This window comes from Scyliorhinus canicula, chromosome 10 (assembly GCF_902713615.1).
Source record: "Scyliorhinus canicula chromosome 10, sScyCan1.1, whole genome shotgun sequence".
NCBI lineage: Eukaryota > Metazoa > Chordata > Chondrichthyes > Carcharhiniformes > Scyliorhinidae > Scyliorhinus > Scyliorhinus canicula.
The window spans coordinates 26,254,404-26,274,008 of record NC_052155.1 but is presented as its reverse complement, the minus strand read 5'-3'; the positions used below and the strand labels follow the sequence as shown (position 1 = coordinate 26,274,008).

The 19,605-nt window shown below is 44.0% G+C and overlaps 1 protein-coding gene across 11 annotated transcripts in view; it reads left to right on the top strand.

The window, feature by feature from the left end:
* Window positions 1-19,605, top strand: part of LOC119972287 (focal adhesion kinase 1) — a 585,346-nt gene that overhangs the window by 204,863 nt on the left and 360,878 nt on the right. For all 11 annotated transcript variants that reach the window (XM_038808747.1, XM_038808746.1, XM_038808744.1 and 8 more), the window contains 2 exons: window positions 9,363-9,442; window positions 18,387-18,449. In XM_038808747.1, coding sequence (XP_038664675.1) covers window positions 9,363-9,442; window positions 18,387-18,449 — 143 coding nt within the window. The remainder of the gene's footprint in view (window positions 1-9,362; window positions 9,443-18,386; window positions 18,450-19,605) is intronic.

The window sequence follows — 19,605 nt, the reverse complement described above, 5'->3', positions numbered from 1 at the left end:
CACTTTTGGGGCGGGCCGACGCCGGAGTGGTTCACCCCACTCCGTCCCTCCGGGACCCCCCGCCCCGCCGGGTAAGGGTGAATCCACCCCATGTCCTTTCATGTTTTTATGAACTTCAATTAAAACACCATTGAATTAATGCTTTTTTCCAAATTATAAAGACCCTTTCAGTCTATCTGATAACTAGGCATTAATCTGTTGGACTCTGCTGTACTCTTTCAAGAACTTCAATATCTTTGATACTGTCTTCGTGAATGCACCTTAATAAATTCACTTGGAGTTTCATTTTAGCTTTGACAAGAGCTTTATTGAAGAGCTAAAAGTCCTCGTTTGTTGACTTTGCAAAGTAGTTAAATGTGACTGTTGCTGTGAACTTTGACTGTCACTTTTGCAACAAAACCGCCAGGTTAAAACCAACATCAAGGCATTTAGTCAGACTTTAAAAACTATCACTTGACCGCTTGCTGAGTGGAATCTTGAGGAAATAAATTATCTAATTCTTAGATGAAAATATTGGTTTTGGGTTGCAGATCACAGATTTAATGTTGTTTTTGCACTAACTTCTTGTGTTTGACACTACTGATACAAATTATCTACCGTTACTTATTATTCCATTGTTTTATAAACAATGATTTTTGAATAAGAATTATTTTCTTGCCAGTTAACAGACTTACGTCAAGTATATAAGATGTTAAAATATTAAGTCTCTCCATTACTCATCAGCACGGTGGCTCAGTGGGTTAGCCGTGCTACCTCACGGCGCCGAGGTCCCAGATTCGATCCTGGCTCTGGGTCACTGTCCATGTCGAGTTTGCACATTCTCCCCGTGTCTGCGTGGGTTTTGCCCCCACAACCCAAAGATGTGCAGGGTAGGTGGATTGAACATGCTAAATTGCCCCTTCATTGGAAAAAATGAATTGGGAACTCTAAATTTTTTTTTTTAAAGTCTCTCCATTACCACTTCGTTCAGTTAATTTTAAAACTCAAATGTAGCAACTATAAATAAGCCAATTAAATATATGCAACAGGACAAGACCTGAGAATATCTGTACTTCATAAATGTTATGCAATTTGTTGTCCAAGTAGACAGTTTGGCCTAGTGTAAATAGCAAAACTACATGTAATCACACATGTTGATAAGTACATCATCCTCTTCAGCTCTTGTGTAATTGTAATTCAAAAAAAGTTTGATTACTGTTTTACAATCAACTTCAGCAACTTACAAATATACACATTTTCCAATACCTATCTGCATGTTCATGCATTCTGAGTTGTTAAAAACATTTCTTGTGTCACCGCCCATATATGTTTGAAAACGGGTTCGTCATCCAAATTGTTTCCTGGTGACTTCACCATTGACCTTTCCCGTTAGGTGAGTGGAATGAAATGGAGTCTAAACTAACAAGCTTGATAGCAAAACTGCCAGACTTTGTGGGTCTAATGATTTTCAAACATTTCAGGGGATTCTTTGCTAAATTTTAGTACAATTTCTATTTGAATGTTCTCCTCTTTCAATGTACTTCAGATTGTTTAAATCTTTAGATTGTTTAGTTCTGTTTGTAGTTTCCATTTGACATGCTGTATGTCAACAGATGAATGTAAGGGCCACTTTTATGGCTAGGTACGGCAATAAATGAAATGTATTAAAAATACTCCAAAGTGGTTCCAAATGCAAGGGAGATTTCAAATTGAGAAGGGTTGTGCTGGATATTATTTTCCTTTTATTATGTTCAGAGCTGGGTGAACTCTGGTGATCTTTCTGCATCAGGAAGCATGTTTGAAGTTATGCAAGGCATTTCTATAGAGCAGCATGTTGTCCAGACTGATAAACTAGGTCAGATTTAACATCTTGTAACTGTTAGGTTTCATATCCTGCTGGGCACAAACATTTCCTGCATATAGTGGTTATGACATTGAATGTCCTTTGGAGAAGCTCCTAAAATCACAAGACTGAATAAGGAACCAGCAACAAAAAAAATAATAAACTTCATCGGCAAACTGGTGGCATCATCAAGGCAGCATGTGTAATGAAATCAAGCAAGAAGATCAATGTCCTCATAGTTTTTGCTGGTTGACTGATTTAGCTCAAGTATTCCACCAGTTAATTTTATTTGATTGTAGTAATTCCTTTTAGCTGAATCTGCTTTCATTTTCAATTGAATTCAACAGAGGAGACTTTCCATTTTACGGTTGGATGATTTGGTGGAATACATGCAAAAATTAAGCTACAGGAAGAGAGTTTAGTGATAAATCAAGGTTGAACTTGGATTTGGAGGATATCAACGTCTGGGCCGGGATTCTCCCTTACCCAGCGGGGCGGGGGGTCCCGGCGTGTCGGAGTGGCGTGAACCACTCCGGCATCGGGCCGCCCCAGAGGTGCTGAGAAAGGGGCTAGGCCTGCGCTGGAGTGGTTTTCACTCCGCCGGCTGGCGTGAACGTATTTGGCGCCACACCAGCCGGGGCCGAAAGGACTTCGCCGGCTGGCGTACGACCGTGCATTCGCCGTAGCATCAGCGACTGCTGACGTCATACTGGCGCATGCGCAGGGGAGGGGGTCTCTTCCACCCCCGCCATGGTGAAGGCCATGGCGGGGCGGAAGAAAAAGAGTGCCCCCACGGCACAGGCCCGCCTGCCGATCGGTGGGTCCCGATCGCGGGCCAGGCCACCTTGGGGGCACCCCCCGGGGTCAGATCCCCCCCCCACCAAGGACCCTGGAGCCCGCCCGCGCCGCCAATCCCGCTGGTACCAGAGGTGGTTTAAACCACGCCGGCGGGAAAGGCCTAACAGTGGCGGGACTTTGGCCCATCGCGGGCCAGAGAATGGCCGCGGGGGTCCCGCCGGCCGCCATGGGGGGCTCGCCGACCAGCGCGGCGCAATTCCCGCCCCCGCCGAATCTCTGGGGGCAGAGAATTCGGGACGCAGCGGGGGCGGGAGCTTTCATCCGCTAGAGCTTTCATCTTTGATATTTATCTTTACTAATACAATTTAGAGCAGTGTTTATCAAACCCATTTCCCCCGGGACCCACTTATACCGGCCGACGTTTGGGACCCACGCCGACTGACCTTCAGGACCCACACCGCTGACCTTCACAGCTTACGCCACGTTCGCTTACCTTTAATGCGAAAGCAGAGCCTGCTTGGTCTTTATGATCTTACTTGAATCAGGTTCAAAGGAGGCGAAGGCAATGCACATATTAGGTGCAGACTTCAGCTAGATCTTTTATGCTGAAAACGGAAAATCCAACCTTGCATACGTGGGTCAATAGCAACAAAATGTGTTTTTTTATTTAGCACTGGATACTCCTGAGAGATGCTACAGCAGAATGCTGACAGCTTTTGGCGTGTTTCCAATGTGGTACTACAGGTCAGCTCCAGCAGCGTAGTCTTTTCATTTGGAATCAACTGTAAGTTAATAACTGACTCTGGAGTCTAAACCTCTTCATCACCCACCACTTCTCTTTCAAAATGTGAAACTTCTCCTCTCATTTGCCAATACTTCCATGCATATAACACATATGGACTTTTCATCCTTACTTGCATTGGCACAATTGACAAAACCACACCTCAAGATTTATCTCTGTACTGCTTTGTTCAAGAGTTAAGTTACTTCTTTATAGGCTGTTAACCAGAAGTCCTGGAGTTCTGTACAGAGCTAACACTAGCACTGCCCAATCCTGCCCTAGACACTCCTGAGCAGCTCTCTCCAGCAGATTTGGTTGTGAGATCCTGCCCAATTGGTAACTGTCTATTTGAGTTTCTGCCTAGCTCTTACTTTTCAGAAAACCACTTGTCTTCACAGTTCATTTGTCTCGCTTGCCAGCAGCTAGAAATTGGAAGCAATATTTCTCCGTGATTTGACGCCAAAAGCACGTACCTGGAGGGCGCTTGACATCAAGTTCTCTGGTCACCCTGCAGCTATGTCTTCGTAAACCCGATTATATCATATCCGTTTACGTCTATTTGGATGATTAGTTCATCTGCTTTATTGCGAATGCTCCACGCGTTAAGGCACAAAACCTATATGCTTATCTTTTTAACATTACTGGTTCTGTTCCCAATATTTTTCACTGTGGCCCTGTTTGAATCATGCAGAGCACGTGACCTGCTCTCCATTGCCGGTTCTGCCTGGGAGACTCCACATAGCCTCATTTATTTCCACTTAAAAGGTGGAAGCAGCCTTCATTGCTTGTCTTATGAAAATTATACTCTCTTCAGATTGTTGAAAACCTTTGATGTTTTGACCACAAAGAGAAATTTGTTGGTTTCTTGTTGGTTAAAGTTCTCTTGGCCGAAGGAATCCAAAAACTGCTGTACGTTCTGAAAGTGGTTCTTCACTGCATCACTCTGGAATAAGAATTTACGAAAAGTGTTTTTGTGGCAACTTGCATACTGATTTCGTAAACTTTACTTCATATGCATTTCTCACCCGTGTTGACTAACTGACCAGCCAGTTAAGCATAATTATTGATTTATGCTGTGTAATAAATGAAGATCCTGCCATGGAGGGGACTGCCGTTGAATGTTAGTAGAAATAGGAGAATGAACGTGAAGTGATAGAGCACGCATTCGCAGGATATCTCAAAATACACAAATAAAGTACACCAGAAATGGTTGTAAAGTAGGTCAGGTAGAAGTGCAAGACAAGTTCATTTTAAGCTGCTAAATGCATTAAAAAGTTCTTAAGGTCCAGTTACCCTGAATATTATCGGGTGAACACACTCTTATCTATACAAATCTTTAAATAGTTTCTCCTGTAGTCTTAAAGGAAATCAACCTTTACCACTGCAGCCAACATGCGAGAAAGATCTATTTGGACATGGAAGCACCGCTGAACAATGAGCAGGTTTCAAGGAATAAGTCTCAGTTGGTCAATCTTTAACTCTAGACTTCTAATTTCATTAATAAAATATGTAAAATCCTCTGGTTTTAGATTTTAAAAATTCATGCAACATTTGTACAACAATTTAAACATTAATATAAAACTTTGCTTCTACCTTCAACACTCCTCATTTTGATTCTCAACTATACAGGCAAGGAAGGACCAAAGTTCAATCACTTGTCACTGCTGTGTTAACCTTTCCAGCTGGAAGAATGATGCTTAAAACTGGTCTCCTTGTCCTTCGGTTAGAAAGGAGTAGGAGATCATTTGGAAATGATTAGTTGTTTTTTAAGATGTGGAGACGCTGGCGTTGGACTGGAGTGGGCACAGTAAGAAGTCTTACAACACAGGGTTATACTTGTTTTTTTAAAGTAAGAAACTAATTATGATATTTTTTTAAACTTGTTTTTATTCAAAATTTGACAATTATTTACTAAACCACCACTAAAAGAAGGCACAAAAAAAAAGAATTAACAACTTAACAAACAAGGTGGCATAACTACCATTTACAAGAAAAATCTATCCACAGCCTATACAGTCCTCTCTCCCCCCCCCCCCCCCCCCCCCCCCCACCTCCCCCAAAGTTTGCTGCTGCCGCTGATCTCCTCACTTAAAGTTCCGCGAGAAAGTCAAGGAACAGTTGCCACTGCCTGGAGAACCCCAGCAAGGACCCTCTCAAGGCAAACTTTATCCTCTCCAAACCTAGAAACCCAGCCATGTCACTGACCCAAGTCTCCGCACTTGGGGGTTTCGCATCCCTCCACATTAACAAGATCCGTCTCTGGGCTACCAAGGAGGCAAAGGCCAGGATCCCGGCCTCTTTCGGCTCCTGCACTCCCGGATCTTCTGACACCACAAATATCTCTATCCCCAGACTCGGCTTTACCCGAGTGTCCGAGACCTTCGACATAGCCTTTGCAAAGCCTCGCCAGAATTCTTTAAGTGCCGGGCATGCCCAAAACATATGGACATGGTTTGTTGGGCTCCCTGAACACCTCACACACCTGTCCTCCACCCCAAAGAACTTGCTCATTCTTGCCACTGTCATGTGCACCCGGTGTAACACCTTAAACTGAATCAAGCTAAGCCTGGCACAGGATGAGAAGGCATTGACCCTGCCCAGGGCGTCCGCCCACAGGCCCTCATCCAGCTCCTCACCCAGCTCCTCCTCCCACTTGCCCTTCAGCTCCTCTGCCGAGGACTCCTCTGCCTCCTGCAGCTCCTGGTATATGTGTGATACCTTTCTGCCTCCTACCCACATGCCCGAGACCACTCTGTCCTGTATCCTGCGGGCAGGTAGCAGCGGAAATTCCACCACCTGCTTCTTCAAGAAAGCATGGACTTGCAGGTACCTAAAGGTATTCCCTGGAGGAAACCTGAATTTCTCCTCCAGCACCCTCAGGCTCGCAAAAGTCCCATCTATAAACAAGTCCCCCATCCTTTTGATACCCGTTCTGTGCCAGCTTAGAAACCCTCCGTCCATTCTACCCGGGACGAACCTGTGGTTGTTTCGTATCGGGGTCCAGACTGAGGCCCCTACATACCCCCTGTGCCTTCTCCACTGACCCCAGATCCTCAGTGCCACCATCACCAACGGGCTCGTGGTGTACCATGCTGGTGAGAGCGGCAGCGGTGCGGTTATCAGTGCCCCCAAGCTAGTATCTCTGCAAGACGCAGCATCCAGCCGCTTCCACGCAGCCACCCCTCTACTACCCATTTCCGAATCATGGATATGATCGCTGCCCAATAATAGCTGCAGAAGTTCGGCAGCGCCAGTCCCCCCCCCACCCCCCCCCCCCTCCCGATTGCACTCTAAGAAGTCTTTTAACTCGCGGAGTCTTGTTTGCCCACACAAATCCCGTGATAATCCTGTTCACCCACTTGAAGAAAGACTTGGGGATGAGGATAGGAAGGCACTGGAAGATGAACAAGAACCTGGGGAGGACCGTCATCTTCACGGACTGCACCCTGCCCGCCAGGGAAAGCGGTAGCGTGTCCCACCTCTTAAAGTCCCCCTCCATCTGATCCACAAGCCGCGTTAGGTTGAGCTTGTGCAGGGCATCCAACTCTTAGCCACCCGTATGCCCAAGTAGCGAAAGCTCCTCTCCACCATCTTGAGCGGGAGCTCTCCCAGTCTCTTTTCCTGGCCCCTCGCATGGATCACAAAAAGCTCGCTTTTCCCGACATTCAATTTATACCCCGAGAAATCCCCGAAATCTTTTAGGATCTGCATGACCTCCTCCATCCCCGCCACCGGATCTGAAATATCAGGAGCAGATCATCCGCGTACAGTGAAAAACGATGCTCCTCCCCTCCCCGAACCAGCCCCCTCCAGTTTCTAGACATCCTCAGCGTCATAGCCAAAGACTCGATTGCCAGGGCAAACAGCAGGGGGGACAGGGGGCATCCCTGCCTCGTTCCTCAATGCAGCCTAAAGTACTCTGACCGCAGCCGGTTCGTGGACACATTCGCCACGGGGGCCTCATACAGCAATTTGACCCTCCCTATGAATTCCTCGCCAAATCCAAATCTGCCTAACACTTCCCACAGGTACTCCCACCACCGGATTGAAGGCTTTTTCCGCATCCATTGCAGCCACCATTTCTGCATCTCCTCCTTCCGAGGGCATCATGATCACATTCAAGATCCTCCGCACATTCGTGTTCAGCTGCCTGCCCTTGACAAACCCCGTCTGGTCCTCATTAATCACCCCTGGGACACAGTCCTCAATTCTAGTGGCCAGGATCTTGGCCAACAGTTTGGCGTCTACATTAAGGAGCGATATCGGCCTGTAGGAGCCACATTGCAACGAGTCCTTATCTCGCTTAAGGATGAGTGAGATCAAGGCCCGCGACATCGTCGGAGGAAGGGTTTCCCATTTCCTTAGCCTCGTTGAATGTTCTCAGCAATAGCGGGCTCAACAGCTTTGAGAATTCCCTATAGAATTCTACAGGATATCCGTCCGGTTCCCGGGCCTTGCCCGACTGCATACCCTCCAAACCTTTAACCAATTCCTCCAACTCAATCGGGGCCCCAATCCCTCTACTAGCTCCTCCTCCACCTTTGGAAACCTCAGTTGGTCCAAGAAATGCTTCATCCCTTCCCTCCCCTCCGGGGCTTCTGACTCATACATTTTCCATAAAAATCCTTGAAGACCTCATTGATCCTTTGCAAGCTCAGGACCATGTTACCACCCCCTGTCCCTAATTCCACCAATTTCCCTAGCTGCCTCTCTCTTCCGTAGTTGGTGCGCCAGCATCCTACTTGCCTTCTCCCCATACTCGTACACTGCTCCTTGTAACTTCCTCAACTGAGCCTCTGCCTTCCCCGTGGTAAGCAAGTCAAACTCCGCCTGCAGGCTCTGGCGCTCCTTTAGCAGCCCCTCCTTGGGGGACTCCGCATACCTCCTGTCCACCCTGAGTATCTCCCCCACCAACTTCCTCTCCACCAACTTCTCCCTCTCCATCCTATCCCTCTTCTCTCTGTGGGCCTCAGACCTCCTCATCCGCCAATAGTCCTAAATCCAGTCTCCAGAGATGCCGTTGGCCTCTCTCCGCTCCCAACCTCAATTCCACCCAGTGCGGAGCATGATCTTCCATTTCCAACGCATCATTAAGATCTTTCCTATTGGTTTTAGGTAACACTGGAATTTATTGTATTATTGGTGGAATAGTTAAGACCCAGTATAGGACTAGAGATGTGAGATTTACCAGCCTCCTGATGTTTGTAAGTGGAACCCACCCTAGAGTGCGTTTCAGAGGCATCAATTCTAGGGGTGGGCTGAACCCCCCAAAACAGCTGAATATTTTTGAAAGCGTCTTGATTCATTTCTAAACACAAGGAACTAACCTTTATTGCCCTTATTGACTGGGCTAAGAGGCCTGGGCAAACCTCAAAAAAAGAGGGTGCTAGATGTTACTGGCCGAAAAGAGCTAGCATGGGATCTGCAAATGTGCCCTTAGGACGATGCAAATTATGTGATCTTGCATTAGCAATGTGGCCGGTACCCATGGGTACTGGAAGGTGCAGTCCCATTGGGCCATTTTGGTTCTGAGCTCACAAATGATGGTGTACAATATAACTCACAAACCTTAGATTAAATGGATTTTAGTAGTTTTGTTGATTACTGAAAATTTTTCTGGAGCAGTGTATAAAATGAATTGAAAAATGTGTCACGCGTGCATTATTTCAGGTCAGAAACAATTAATGACTACTTTGCTAGTTAAATATACTCAAGTCCCCAAATAAGATTTAATGAAAAATATATGTTTTTTTTTTAAGAATTCCATGTCAGATGGGAATTTTTATAGTTTTTTGCCATTTGAAAATGACGGTGTAAGTGAGATTACATGTGTTAATTATTCACGCCTGAATATATATATGTTTTAGCATCATTAGATGTCATATGGTTAATCTGCAGGGCAAATAAAAACAAAGCTTGAACTCTATTATTTACTCTTAGTGCATATATTTCCATGTTTAGGTTAAGAATGATTATATGATGGATATAGCAGATCAAGTGGACCAGGATATTGCCCTGAAGCTTGGATGCCTTGAGATCAGGTAAGCCCATCTTGGTAACCTTGCCATGTTAACACAGTCAAAAGATTTTCTACCTGGTCGATTCAGGCATATTACTTAATTAGGTATTTCGGAAATGTGCATTCAAATAAAATGAAATCAACTGAAGACATGTCGACATGTGATCCAATTAAACATAAATATTTTGCCCCTCAGTCGCAGCTCTGGATTGGAAATAGTCAGTAAATTATTTAAAAAGGGTAATTACAGCCTTTGTGATTTGGCTGTAAGAATTTGCACAGCTTGGGACATGTGCATTTGTGTATGTTTTTCATTATCGGAGCATAAGAAATAGGAGCAGGAGTAGGCCTTTCGGCACCTCGAGGATACTCCGCTATTCGATAGAATCATGGCTCATCCAACATTCCTCACTCCCACTTTCCTGCCCTTTTCCCGTAACCATTGATTCCCTTAACGATCAAGAATCTGTCTATCTCAGCCTTATATGTACACAAGGACTCTGCCCCGCAGCTCTGTGGCAAAGAGTTCCAAAGACAACCCTCTGAGAGAAGAAATTCCTCCGCATATCATTCTTAAATTGGTACACTTTTATTCTGAGACCATAGATCATAGAATTTACAGTGCCATTCGGCCCATCGAGTCTGCACCAGCTCTTGGAAAGAGCACCCGACCCAAGGTCTGCACCTCCACCCTATCCCCATAATCCAGTAACCCCACCCAACACTCAGGGCAATTTTGAACACGAAGGGCAATTTAGCATGGCCAATCCACCTAACCTGCACATCTTTGGACTGTGGGAGGAAACCGGAGCACCCGGAGGAAACCCACGCACACATGGGGAGAATGTGCAGACTCCGCACAGACAGTGTCCCAAGCTGGGAATCGAACCTGGGACCCTGGAGCTGTGAAGCAATTGTGCTATCCACAATGCTACCGTGCCGCCCACTGGCCCTCTGGTCCTAGACTCTCCATGAGGGGAAACATTCTCGGTATTTAATCTGTCAAGCCTCTTCAGCATCCGATATGTTTCAATGAGATCACCTCTCGTTCTTCTAAATTCCAATGTGCAGTGTACTACCTGTAAAACCTCAGATACATTCAACCAGTTTACTTACTCAAAAGTTTTACCCAGGTGCCCTTATTTGCGAGATGAACAAAGGACAAAACAGGTTCACGGTTGAACGCAGTTTTATTCACAATTCCCTGACTCAACAAAGTATATATCAGACTCACAGCTGAGCTTTGAGTTTTACCCCTACTTAGTGAAGGAGGTTGGCAGGCTACAATCACTCAATGTGGATGTCTTCTCTGGGTTCGAAACCCATGGTCCTTTCTTCTTCCGATGGTTGTGCCTGGGATCTCCCAGGTTTGTTGCTGAAGATCTGTTCTGACGTTCCTTTCTTTATACTTGTATGTTAGCATTGAGTCATAGGTATACGCCCAGAAGTGACCATTGTTCCACCTGTGGGCAGCACGGTAGCACAGTGGATAACACTGTGGCTTCACAGCGCCAGGGTCCCAGGTTTGATTCCCCGCTGGGTCACTGTCTGTATGGAGTCTGCACGTTCTCCCCGTGTCTGCGTGGGTTTCCTCCAACAGTCCAAAGACGTGCAGGTTAGGTGGTTTGGCTATGCTAAATTGCCCTTAGTGTCCTAAAAGGTTAGGAGGGATTATTGGGTTATGGGGATAGGGTGGAAGTGAGGGCTTAAGTGGGTCGGTGCAGACTCGGTGGGCCAAATGGCCTCCTTCTGCACTGTATGTTCTATGTTCTAATAACTGATTTCATTGTGGCCTTAATCCCACTTTCCTGTCTGCCTCTAATCACCCCGATGTGTAGATCAAAAATCTGCCTAAATCAAATTCAGTGTCCCAGCCTTCACTGTTTTCTGGGCACGAGAATTTCAAAAATGAACAATTCTCAGAGAAGAAATACATCCTCATCAAAGGCCTTAAACGGGAAGCCCTTTATTTTTAAACTGTAGCCACTAGTTCTAGATTTCCGCACATGGGTAATAGCCTCTTAGCATCTACCCAATCAAGTGCTCTTAGAATTTTATGTTTCAGTAAGATCACCCATCATTCTTCCAAATGAATATTGGCTCAACATCACACGTGATTAAATGCCACCCCTTCCTGCCGCTAAACTCACTTCAGAGAGGGCATTACATTCTGCCCCTGAGCACTGTTGTATTTTATACATTTAATATTCTTAAAGTTTGTTTCTTCTTATAGTCAAGCCTGAGTTGTCTTCCCCAATGTATAGAACCATAACTAATTAGCATTAAATAATATTGTAAGCTTGCTTTGTCTGGCTTTGTATAAGTCAAACCTTGACCGGAACCAAGTTACATTTTTATGTTTTATTGAGATGGTTGACTCTTGAACTCTTGTAGTCAATTGCACACAACAAGTAAAGGTGTATTGTAACTTAGATGATATAAGCATCTTCAAATGGGAATTGAAAAAGTTAATATTACTGCCTTAGCAAACACATGGACTCCACTTTGTTTTATCAATAGGCCAGTGCCTCTGTTCGAATCATTATTTGACTGTCTTCGGCTGCTTATTCCAATCTGTGTGAAAGATATGTAACAGTTTCATAAAACATCTCCCCATCCTGCTTTCCCCTCAAAACCCTATTTCCTTCTGTGCCTGCTCCTTGAAAAATATCTTCCCCAAATTATTTGCAACTTGATATTTGAAATCCTAGCTAAAAAGCCTTTAATAATAATAATAATAATAATAATAATAATAATAATAATAGCTTATTGTCACAAGTAGGCTTCAATGAAGTTACTGTGAAAAGCCCCTAATCACTACATTCCGGCGCCTGTTTGGGGAGGCCGGTACGGGAATTGAACCCGCGCTAATGGCATTGTTCTGCATTGCAAGCCAGCTATTTCGCCCACTGTGCTAAACCAGCCCCTTGTCTCTTTTTCAGCTTGACGTGTCTCCAGTTAACCATCTGCTCAACCATACACTGTCCTCCATTTTGATGCATCAGCCCCCATTAAAACTGTTTATCTCCCAGACGCTCTCCCACTGTAACCCTCATCTTCACTTCTTTAAGTCCATTGGATGCAGATCTAAATGGCTATAATGCAAAAACTTAGCCAACCACTGCCAGATCAAGCTGAACCATATAGAGCACTGTTTGGGCCTGATCTTTGCTGAAAATTGCTCACAGTTTCAGGATCCTGGAGTGTAAAGGTGATCCCTGACTTTTCTCTACCGCATGCCATCTTCTGAAACTCTTTTTCCCTATCTTCTGCCTCTCATTTTCAGTGTAAGGAATTTATGGATTTCTTTGTTGTATTTAGGCCATCTAATCAGCTGCCACTACACTTCCCTCCCTTCCACTATCCCACTGGTCCAAACCTCCTCTTGAGGCTCCCTCCTCCTCTCGTAATAAACTGTGACAAAAGACAAACAATCCCTCCTTGCCCTCTCGATCCATCTGCAACCTTTGACATGGTTGAGCACGCAGCTTTCCTTCAGTGCCTCTCCACTGTACTCCGACTGATTTTGGGACTGCACTTGTCTGGTTCTTCTTGTCTCTCTAACCATGACCTGCAGTGAATGACCTGCAGTGAATGACCTGCAGTGGGTTCTCTCTTTCTCCCGCACAGTTACCTCTGAAGCATTCCTATTTCCCGTCCACATGCTGCCCCTTTGCAACATCATCAAAAAACATGTCAGTTGGCTTTGTGGATAAAGATGGAGGTCGGGGCTGCAGGCGCTGGCTACAACGCAGCTCCCGTTTGCCCCATGGAAATATGCGGGGAGTCCGGTGGTGGTGGCCACGGTGAAGATATACAAGCAATTACGGCAGCACTTTAGGTTAGGGGCAGTGTTGAAGCTGATGCCGATCCGAGGGAATCATGGGTTTGAGCCAGCGAGGTTTGATGCTAGGTTTCGGGAATGGGAAGAGCGAGGGGTGATGGAAATGAAGGACTTGTATCCAGATGGACGGTTTGTGAGTTTGGAGGAGTTGGGGGGAGAAGTTTGGGATCTTGCGGGGGGAGGTATTAGGTAGATGCAGGTGTGGGATTTTGATGAGCTGGTGTTTAAGGGAGTGGAGGGCATTTGTGAACGATATGGGAGGGGCCCGGCCAATCACGTACATATATTCTGGTACTGCCCGAAGTTGGGGAAATTTTCGAGGTCATTCTTCAGCACCATGTCGGCGATCTTGCACATGGATATGGAGCCCAGTCCCTTCGAGGCCATATTTGAGGTGTAGGACTTTTTGGAGCTGCAGACAGGAGTGGGGGGTGGACATTTTAGCCTTCACATCGCTGATTACTTGCAGGTGGGTCCTATTGAGGTGGAGGTCAGCTTCTCCACCCCGTGCCTAAGTATGGCTGGGGGAGAAGGTCAAATTTGTTTTGAGGGGGCGAGTGGGGATTCCACAAGAGATAGGGTTTGTTTGTATTACATTTTAAAGAGCTGGTTACCATCAGCTGTTAAGGTGGTTGGGGGGTGGCGGTGGACAAAATGGGGTCTTTGTTCTCGGTTATTGAATGGAGGAGTGGGAGTTTGGAGTTTGTGTTAGTTTTCCTTTGTTATGTTGTGGATTTAAAATGTTAAAATATTAAAATATTAAAAACTTGAAGAAAAATATTTTCAAAAAAATGCCAGTTTTTAATATATGTTCTCTAAATTATCAGATTGCATGCCTGACATCCAGTGCAGGGTGAGCAGAAATCTCCATAGCCATTTCTTATGGTCCGATCCACAAGCTCTGTTCCCCAGCTACTAAATGAAAATCGCTTATTGCGACAAGTAGGCTTCAAATGAAGTTACTGTGCAAAGCCCCTAGTCGCCACATTCTGGCGCCTGTTCGGGGAGGCTGGTACGGGAATTGAACCGTGCTGCTTGTCTGCCTTGGCCTGCTTTAAAAGCCAGCTATTTAGCCCAGTGTGCTAAACCAGCCCTTCTATCCTCTTGCTGGCAACGGACTTGAGGTGAAACAAATCTTTACAAATGTTGATCAATCCTTTGATCATCTGCCCTTATTGCTTCAGGTGACGCGGTGTCATATTTTGTTTTATATTGCCCCTGTGAAACTCCATTAATATTTTAGAATCTTGAAGTGTCCTATATAGGTGTTGTTCTCTGGATAATGATTTATAGTGACTTCAATTTAACTGCATTACTTTATTGTGACCTTGAATTGAGCTATCAGTTTCAGTAAAGTTACGCAAAGTGTACCATAGTGGTAATGTAGACTTTGCAGTTTTAAAAAGAACATGTCTTTAGAAGAATCTGTTGCAGATCCTGAATACTTTCATTTTATTATTCAAACTTAAAAGGGGAGAATGCACAGTGAAGTGCCATTTTATAAAATATCTATATCCAAAGACTGTCTTTGTAATAAAAAATGGTTATGGAGATTTCTGCTCTCGCTATACTGGATGTCAGGCAGCAATCAGACAATTTAGAGAACACATATTAAAACCTTACTTTAAAAAAAAATATTGTTATTCAAATTTTTAATATAAGAGAATACGTAAATCTTTTAGAGGCATATAAGATCGTTAGAGGTTATCAACTAAATAAATCTACACATGGGGTGGGCAGGATATTTCGGATGGTGGGGTTTCCCTCAGGAACATATTCCCACCAATGTTGGTAACCCAGCAACCATTTGGCTCTCTTAAGCCCCCACCATGAGCTGTATTCTAGTATTTATTCCACCTGGTCCCTGACCATATTCACAGCCTGATAAAATGTCCACAGCTTCAACCTCCTGTATCCTTTTTGATGTTGAGTTAAGTCTCTGATCCCATTTATTTTTCGTTAGAAAGGCTGATTACACCAACTTCAGTAATATTGAACATCTCAGCCTCTCATTTTGTTTATCTTATCGCATTTGCAGTGCCAAGGCATCCAAGGCTACGAGCCAAGTGCTGGAAAATGGGGTTAGAATACTTAAATGGTTGTTTTTGACCGGTGTAGATGTCATGAACTGAACGGCCTTTTCTGTGCTGTAGACTTCTATGACTCTATGTCCTAATTAAACCATTGCCGACAATCTCTACTATTACTGTTCTCTGCCAGCTTCCTATCTTGGATGTGGATTCAATTGTAGCTTTTAAAAGGAAATTGGAGGAGAGAGAAAATGTGTAGGCCAATGGGGAAAGGGGAGGTTAATGGTACTTATTAAATTTCTCTTGCAGGAGCAGCATGGTGGCACAGTGATTAGCATCGCTGCTTACGGCTTACGGCGCTGAGGACCCGGGTTCAAATCTTGCACCTGGGTCACTGTCCATGTGGAGTTTGCACATTTTACCCATGTCTGCATGGGTTTCACACCCACAACCTGAAAGATGTGCAGGGTAGGTGGATTGGCCACGCTAAATTGCCCCTGAATTGGAAAACTGAATTGGGTACTCTACATTTATTTATTTTTAAAATTTCTCTTGCAGAGAGCCTGCACAGACATGATGGGCCGAATGGCCTCTTTTTCTGTGCTGTAACCATTCTATGATTCTATGGTTTTTTTTATTTGCCCTCGTTAAGTTTCCTTGCTCTATTTTCTAGCTGAGTGGACAGCAGATAATTAGTTTCCTGGTTTCTCAGGAAAGAGGCCTTAAGAGGCACCTGAACGTTACATGAATTTCTCTGGTATCTAATGGTCAAGTAAGTTGGGAGTTACACGGAGATTTGGAAAAAAAATTCCTCTCTGAGACATTCAATACAGGGGACGCAACACACCACAAAGCCTATCAGAGTTTATCCTTTTTGTGTTTTGCTGTTCTGTAGTTCCCAAAAAAACATAAAAATATAGAATAGTGCAGCACAGAGAAAGGGCATTTGGCCCATTGGGTCTGCGTTGGCTCTTTCAAAGAACCCTCTCGTCATCAGCCATCGAAACGGTTTATCTTTTATTTACCCCATCTAAAACCTGAGCACTGTGTTATGCTTCTTCATGTAGCATAAGCTGCTTCCTTGATGTATGCTCTGACAAAGGAAGGTTTAGACTTGGAGATAGGTTTAATACATTTATTGAACAGTTAACAATTCTCCTACTTGAGTTCGACTCTCCTGCTGATCTTGCTATAGTAACTCAATCTTACTAACCAGTCTGCTGTAAGCCATGCGGTGGGTGTGATGCTTCTGATCTGCCCCTGTCCTTCTCTCTTGGTGTCGCCTGTGGAAAGAGAAAGAGCATGTGTGCTCTGTCCTTTCATATGGCTTACCCCCTTTTGGTAGTGTCACCTCTGGGTGACTTGACTGCCCATTGGTCGTGTCCTATCTTACTGACCTATTGGTTGAATGTGTCTCATGATGTCTCTGGTGCTCCCTCTAGTGTTTACTTAATTGTAGTGTATCTACATTAACCCCTTGTGTATTTACAATGATGCATATCACCACAAACACCACCATCAAATTTCCTCTTAACCTTTTCTTTTCCAGTATTTAATAATTTTTATTGTCACAAGTAGGCTTACATTGCAATGAAGTTACTGTGAAAAGCCCCTAGATGTCATATTCCGGCCCCTGTTCGGTACACAGAGGGAGAATTCAGACTGTCCAAATTATCTAATAGCACGTCTTTTGGGACTTGTGGGAGGAAATCGGAGAACCCAGAGGAAATCCACACAGACACAGGGAGAGCGTGCAGACAGCGCACAGTTACCCAAGCCGACAATCGAACCTGGAACCCTGACGCTGTGTAAGGAGCACAGCTCCAGTCTCTCCAGACTTACCCACATAAGCATAATCACTCAATCCCGGTACTATTCTAGTACATGTTTCCTGTACCCTCCAAAACTCTCAAGTCCTTCTTTTGAAGTATGGTGCTCAGAATTGGACACAATACTCCAGCTGGGACAGAGACCATGAGTTATTCGAGTATGTCCAAGCTGTAAGTGACTTCATCATCATCATCATCATCGTCCCCTCATGATTGAAGAGTCCGATGCAAGATCGGCACGGACATCCACAGAACTGGCAGTTCATTTTGTCATAGTTGGTTACAGTATTTTCCCCAAGAGAGGTAATCTGCAATGCGTAAGTTTGTATGGTTTTTTTTTAGGCTGTCCTTCTTTTGTTTTTACTGACCACCATGTTGTAGTTTGCGGTGAGATAGTGTTTTACCAAACTTTATCTCCCTCATTCGTAATAAATCACAGTTTCCTCTATACATCCATGAAATCCTTCTATTCCTTGTCTTATCCAGCTTCCTCCCATTGAATCAACCATATCGATTTCAGCTCAACCACTGCATGAGGCAACAGGTTTCACATTCTGACCACTCTCTGGTCAAAGACGATTCTCCTGATTTCCTTATTGGATCCAATAGTAACCATCCAATATCCATAGCCTCTCGACTTGGACTCCTCACGAACATCCTTTCCATTCGACTAAAGCTGCCAATGTCCTGAAGACCTCTAACAGGTTACCATTTAGCCCCCTCCATACTTGGGAAGCGTCCCAAGCTTATTCAGTCCTTTCTAATACTTTTGTTAGAGATAGTTTGATGAGTTTAATGATTAAGACACTACATTGAAAGATATGAATCCAGACCGGAGTACTTCATTTAAATGCAGCAGACTTTGATTTGGAAAAATATGTTTTTTTAAAAAGCTCTTATTTACCTTGTGTGTCTTCGGTCTCTGAATCATTTTGGAACAGATTATCTTAATCTAAAATATTCCCTATGTTAAACAGGAGTAGACCATTCAGTCTCTTGAGGCATTTAAAGCACTCCATTAGATCATGGCTTATCTGTACCTTAACTGCACTTACTGGTCTTTGATCTGTATCCCTTGAGACACTGTTCATTCTGTCCGTATGTGTAATGCAGTCAACGTAAATCATTTTCTTCTAAAACTCAGATTTTCATATGATTGCAATAGTTTTCTCAGTAGAATGGGGATTCAAATGGATAATGGTTTAATTAACACAACACTTTTTCGAGGTTGTTTGATTTAACAATTTATTCCTTTTTTTATAGGAGATTCTATAGGGAAATGCGGGGAAATGCCTTGGAAAAGAAATCCAATTATGAATTGTTGGAGTGAGTAGTTTTTATGTGTTTCTGTACTAAGAGCTAACATGTCGCATTTTAATGAGTACATATTTATTTCAATGTGTAAGTAGCTTATTTTTTGATTTGTCTCAAAATATTTCAAAAGGGATAAAGGCTGTAATTTGGTAGTTATTTTTTATTCTGAAATCTCATTTGAGAAAATTGGATCTAAATAAAGTTAATTTCTGTCAGCCTAAAAGAAAACTCAATTTAGTTTGTAGGTATAAATGTTAGACCAATTATTGCAAGCAATTCAACGTTAGATTTTAAGACCCAGTGTTCACAAAACTTTATTGAAAATAAAAATGCTTTTGTGCATTAAGGATGGCATTTTATTCCGTAGTATTTTGTAGTGGGAAGGTAAAGTCGCCTAAGTCACAGTCACCATAGGCTGCTTTGCCCTTTGAGGGGGAGAACGTGACTGGTGGTGATTTTACCTGAGGATCACCACACCTCAGGCAAGTGAGGCCTTTGTGAATAAGCTCAGCCGGTACTGGAATTGAACCCATGCTGTTGGCCTTGCTCTGCATCACAGACCAGCTGTCCAGCCAAATGAGCGAAACCTGCCACCTAATTGTAGTATTTACAGCACAGAAGCAGATCATTTGGCCCAGCATGTTTCTGATGGTATTTATACACCACATGAGTCTCCTCCCACCCTCTCATCCAATTCCATCAACATATCCTTCTATTATGTTCTGCTTCGTGTTTGTCTAGCTTCCAACTAAGCCTATGCCATTTGCCTCATCTGCTGCTGGTGATAGTGAGTTCCACATTCTAACCACTCTGGATAAAATTTTACCTGACTTGCCTCATGAAGTTATTGGTGGCCATCTTTATTAGTGGCCCCGAATGCCGGTGGTCTCTCTGCAAGCGGAAGCAGCTTCTCTACATTCGCCCTATTAAACCCTTTTTTCATCTCAATAGCTTCTATCAGGACTCTCATCCAGAGATAAGAACCCGAGCCTTCAATTTTTCCTCACAAGTATAACCTCTGAACTCTGGTATCATTCTTAGACTGCAACCTTACCGGTGCCTCAATAATTTTACATATATGAAAAGGAGGACTGTTCTGAGCAGTGTAGCCAAGGTTGTTTACAAATTTAATGTCAGTTCTGTGTTTTAAAAGTATGTTTTTATTAGG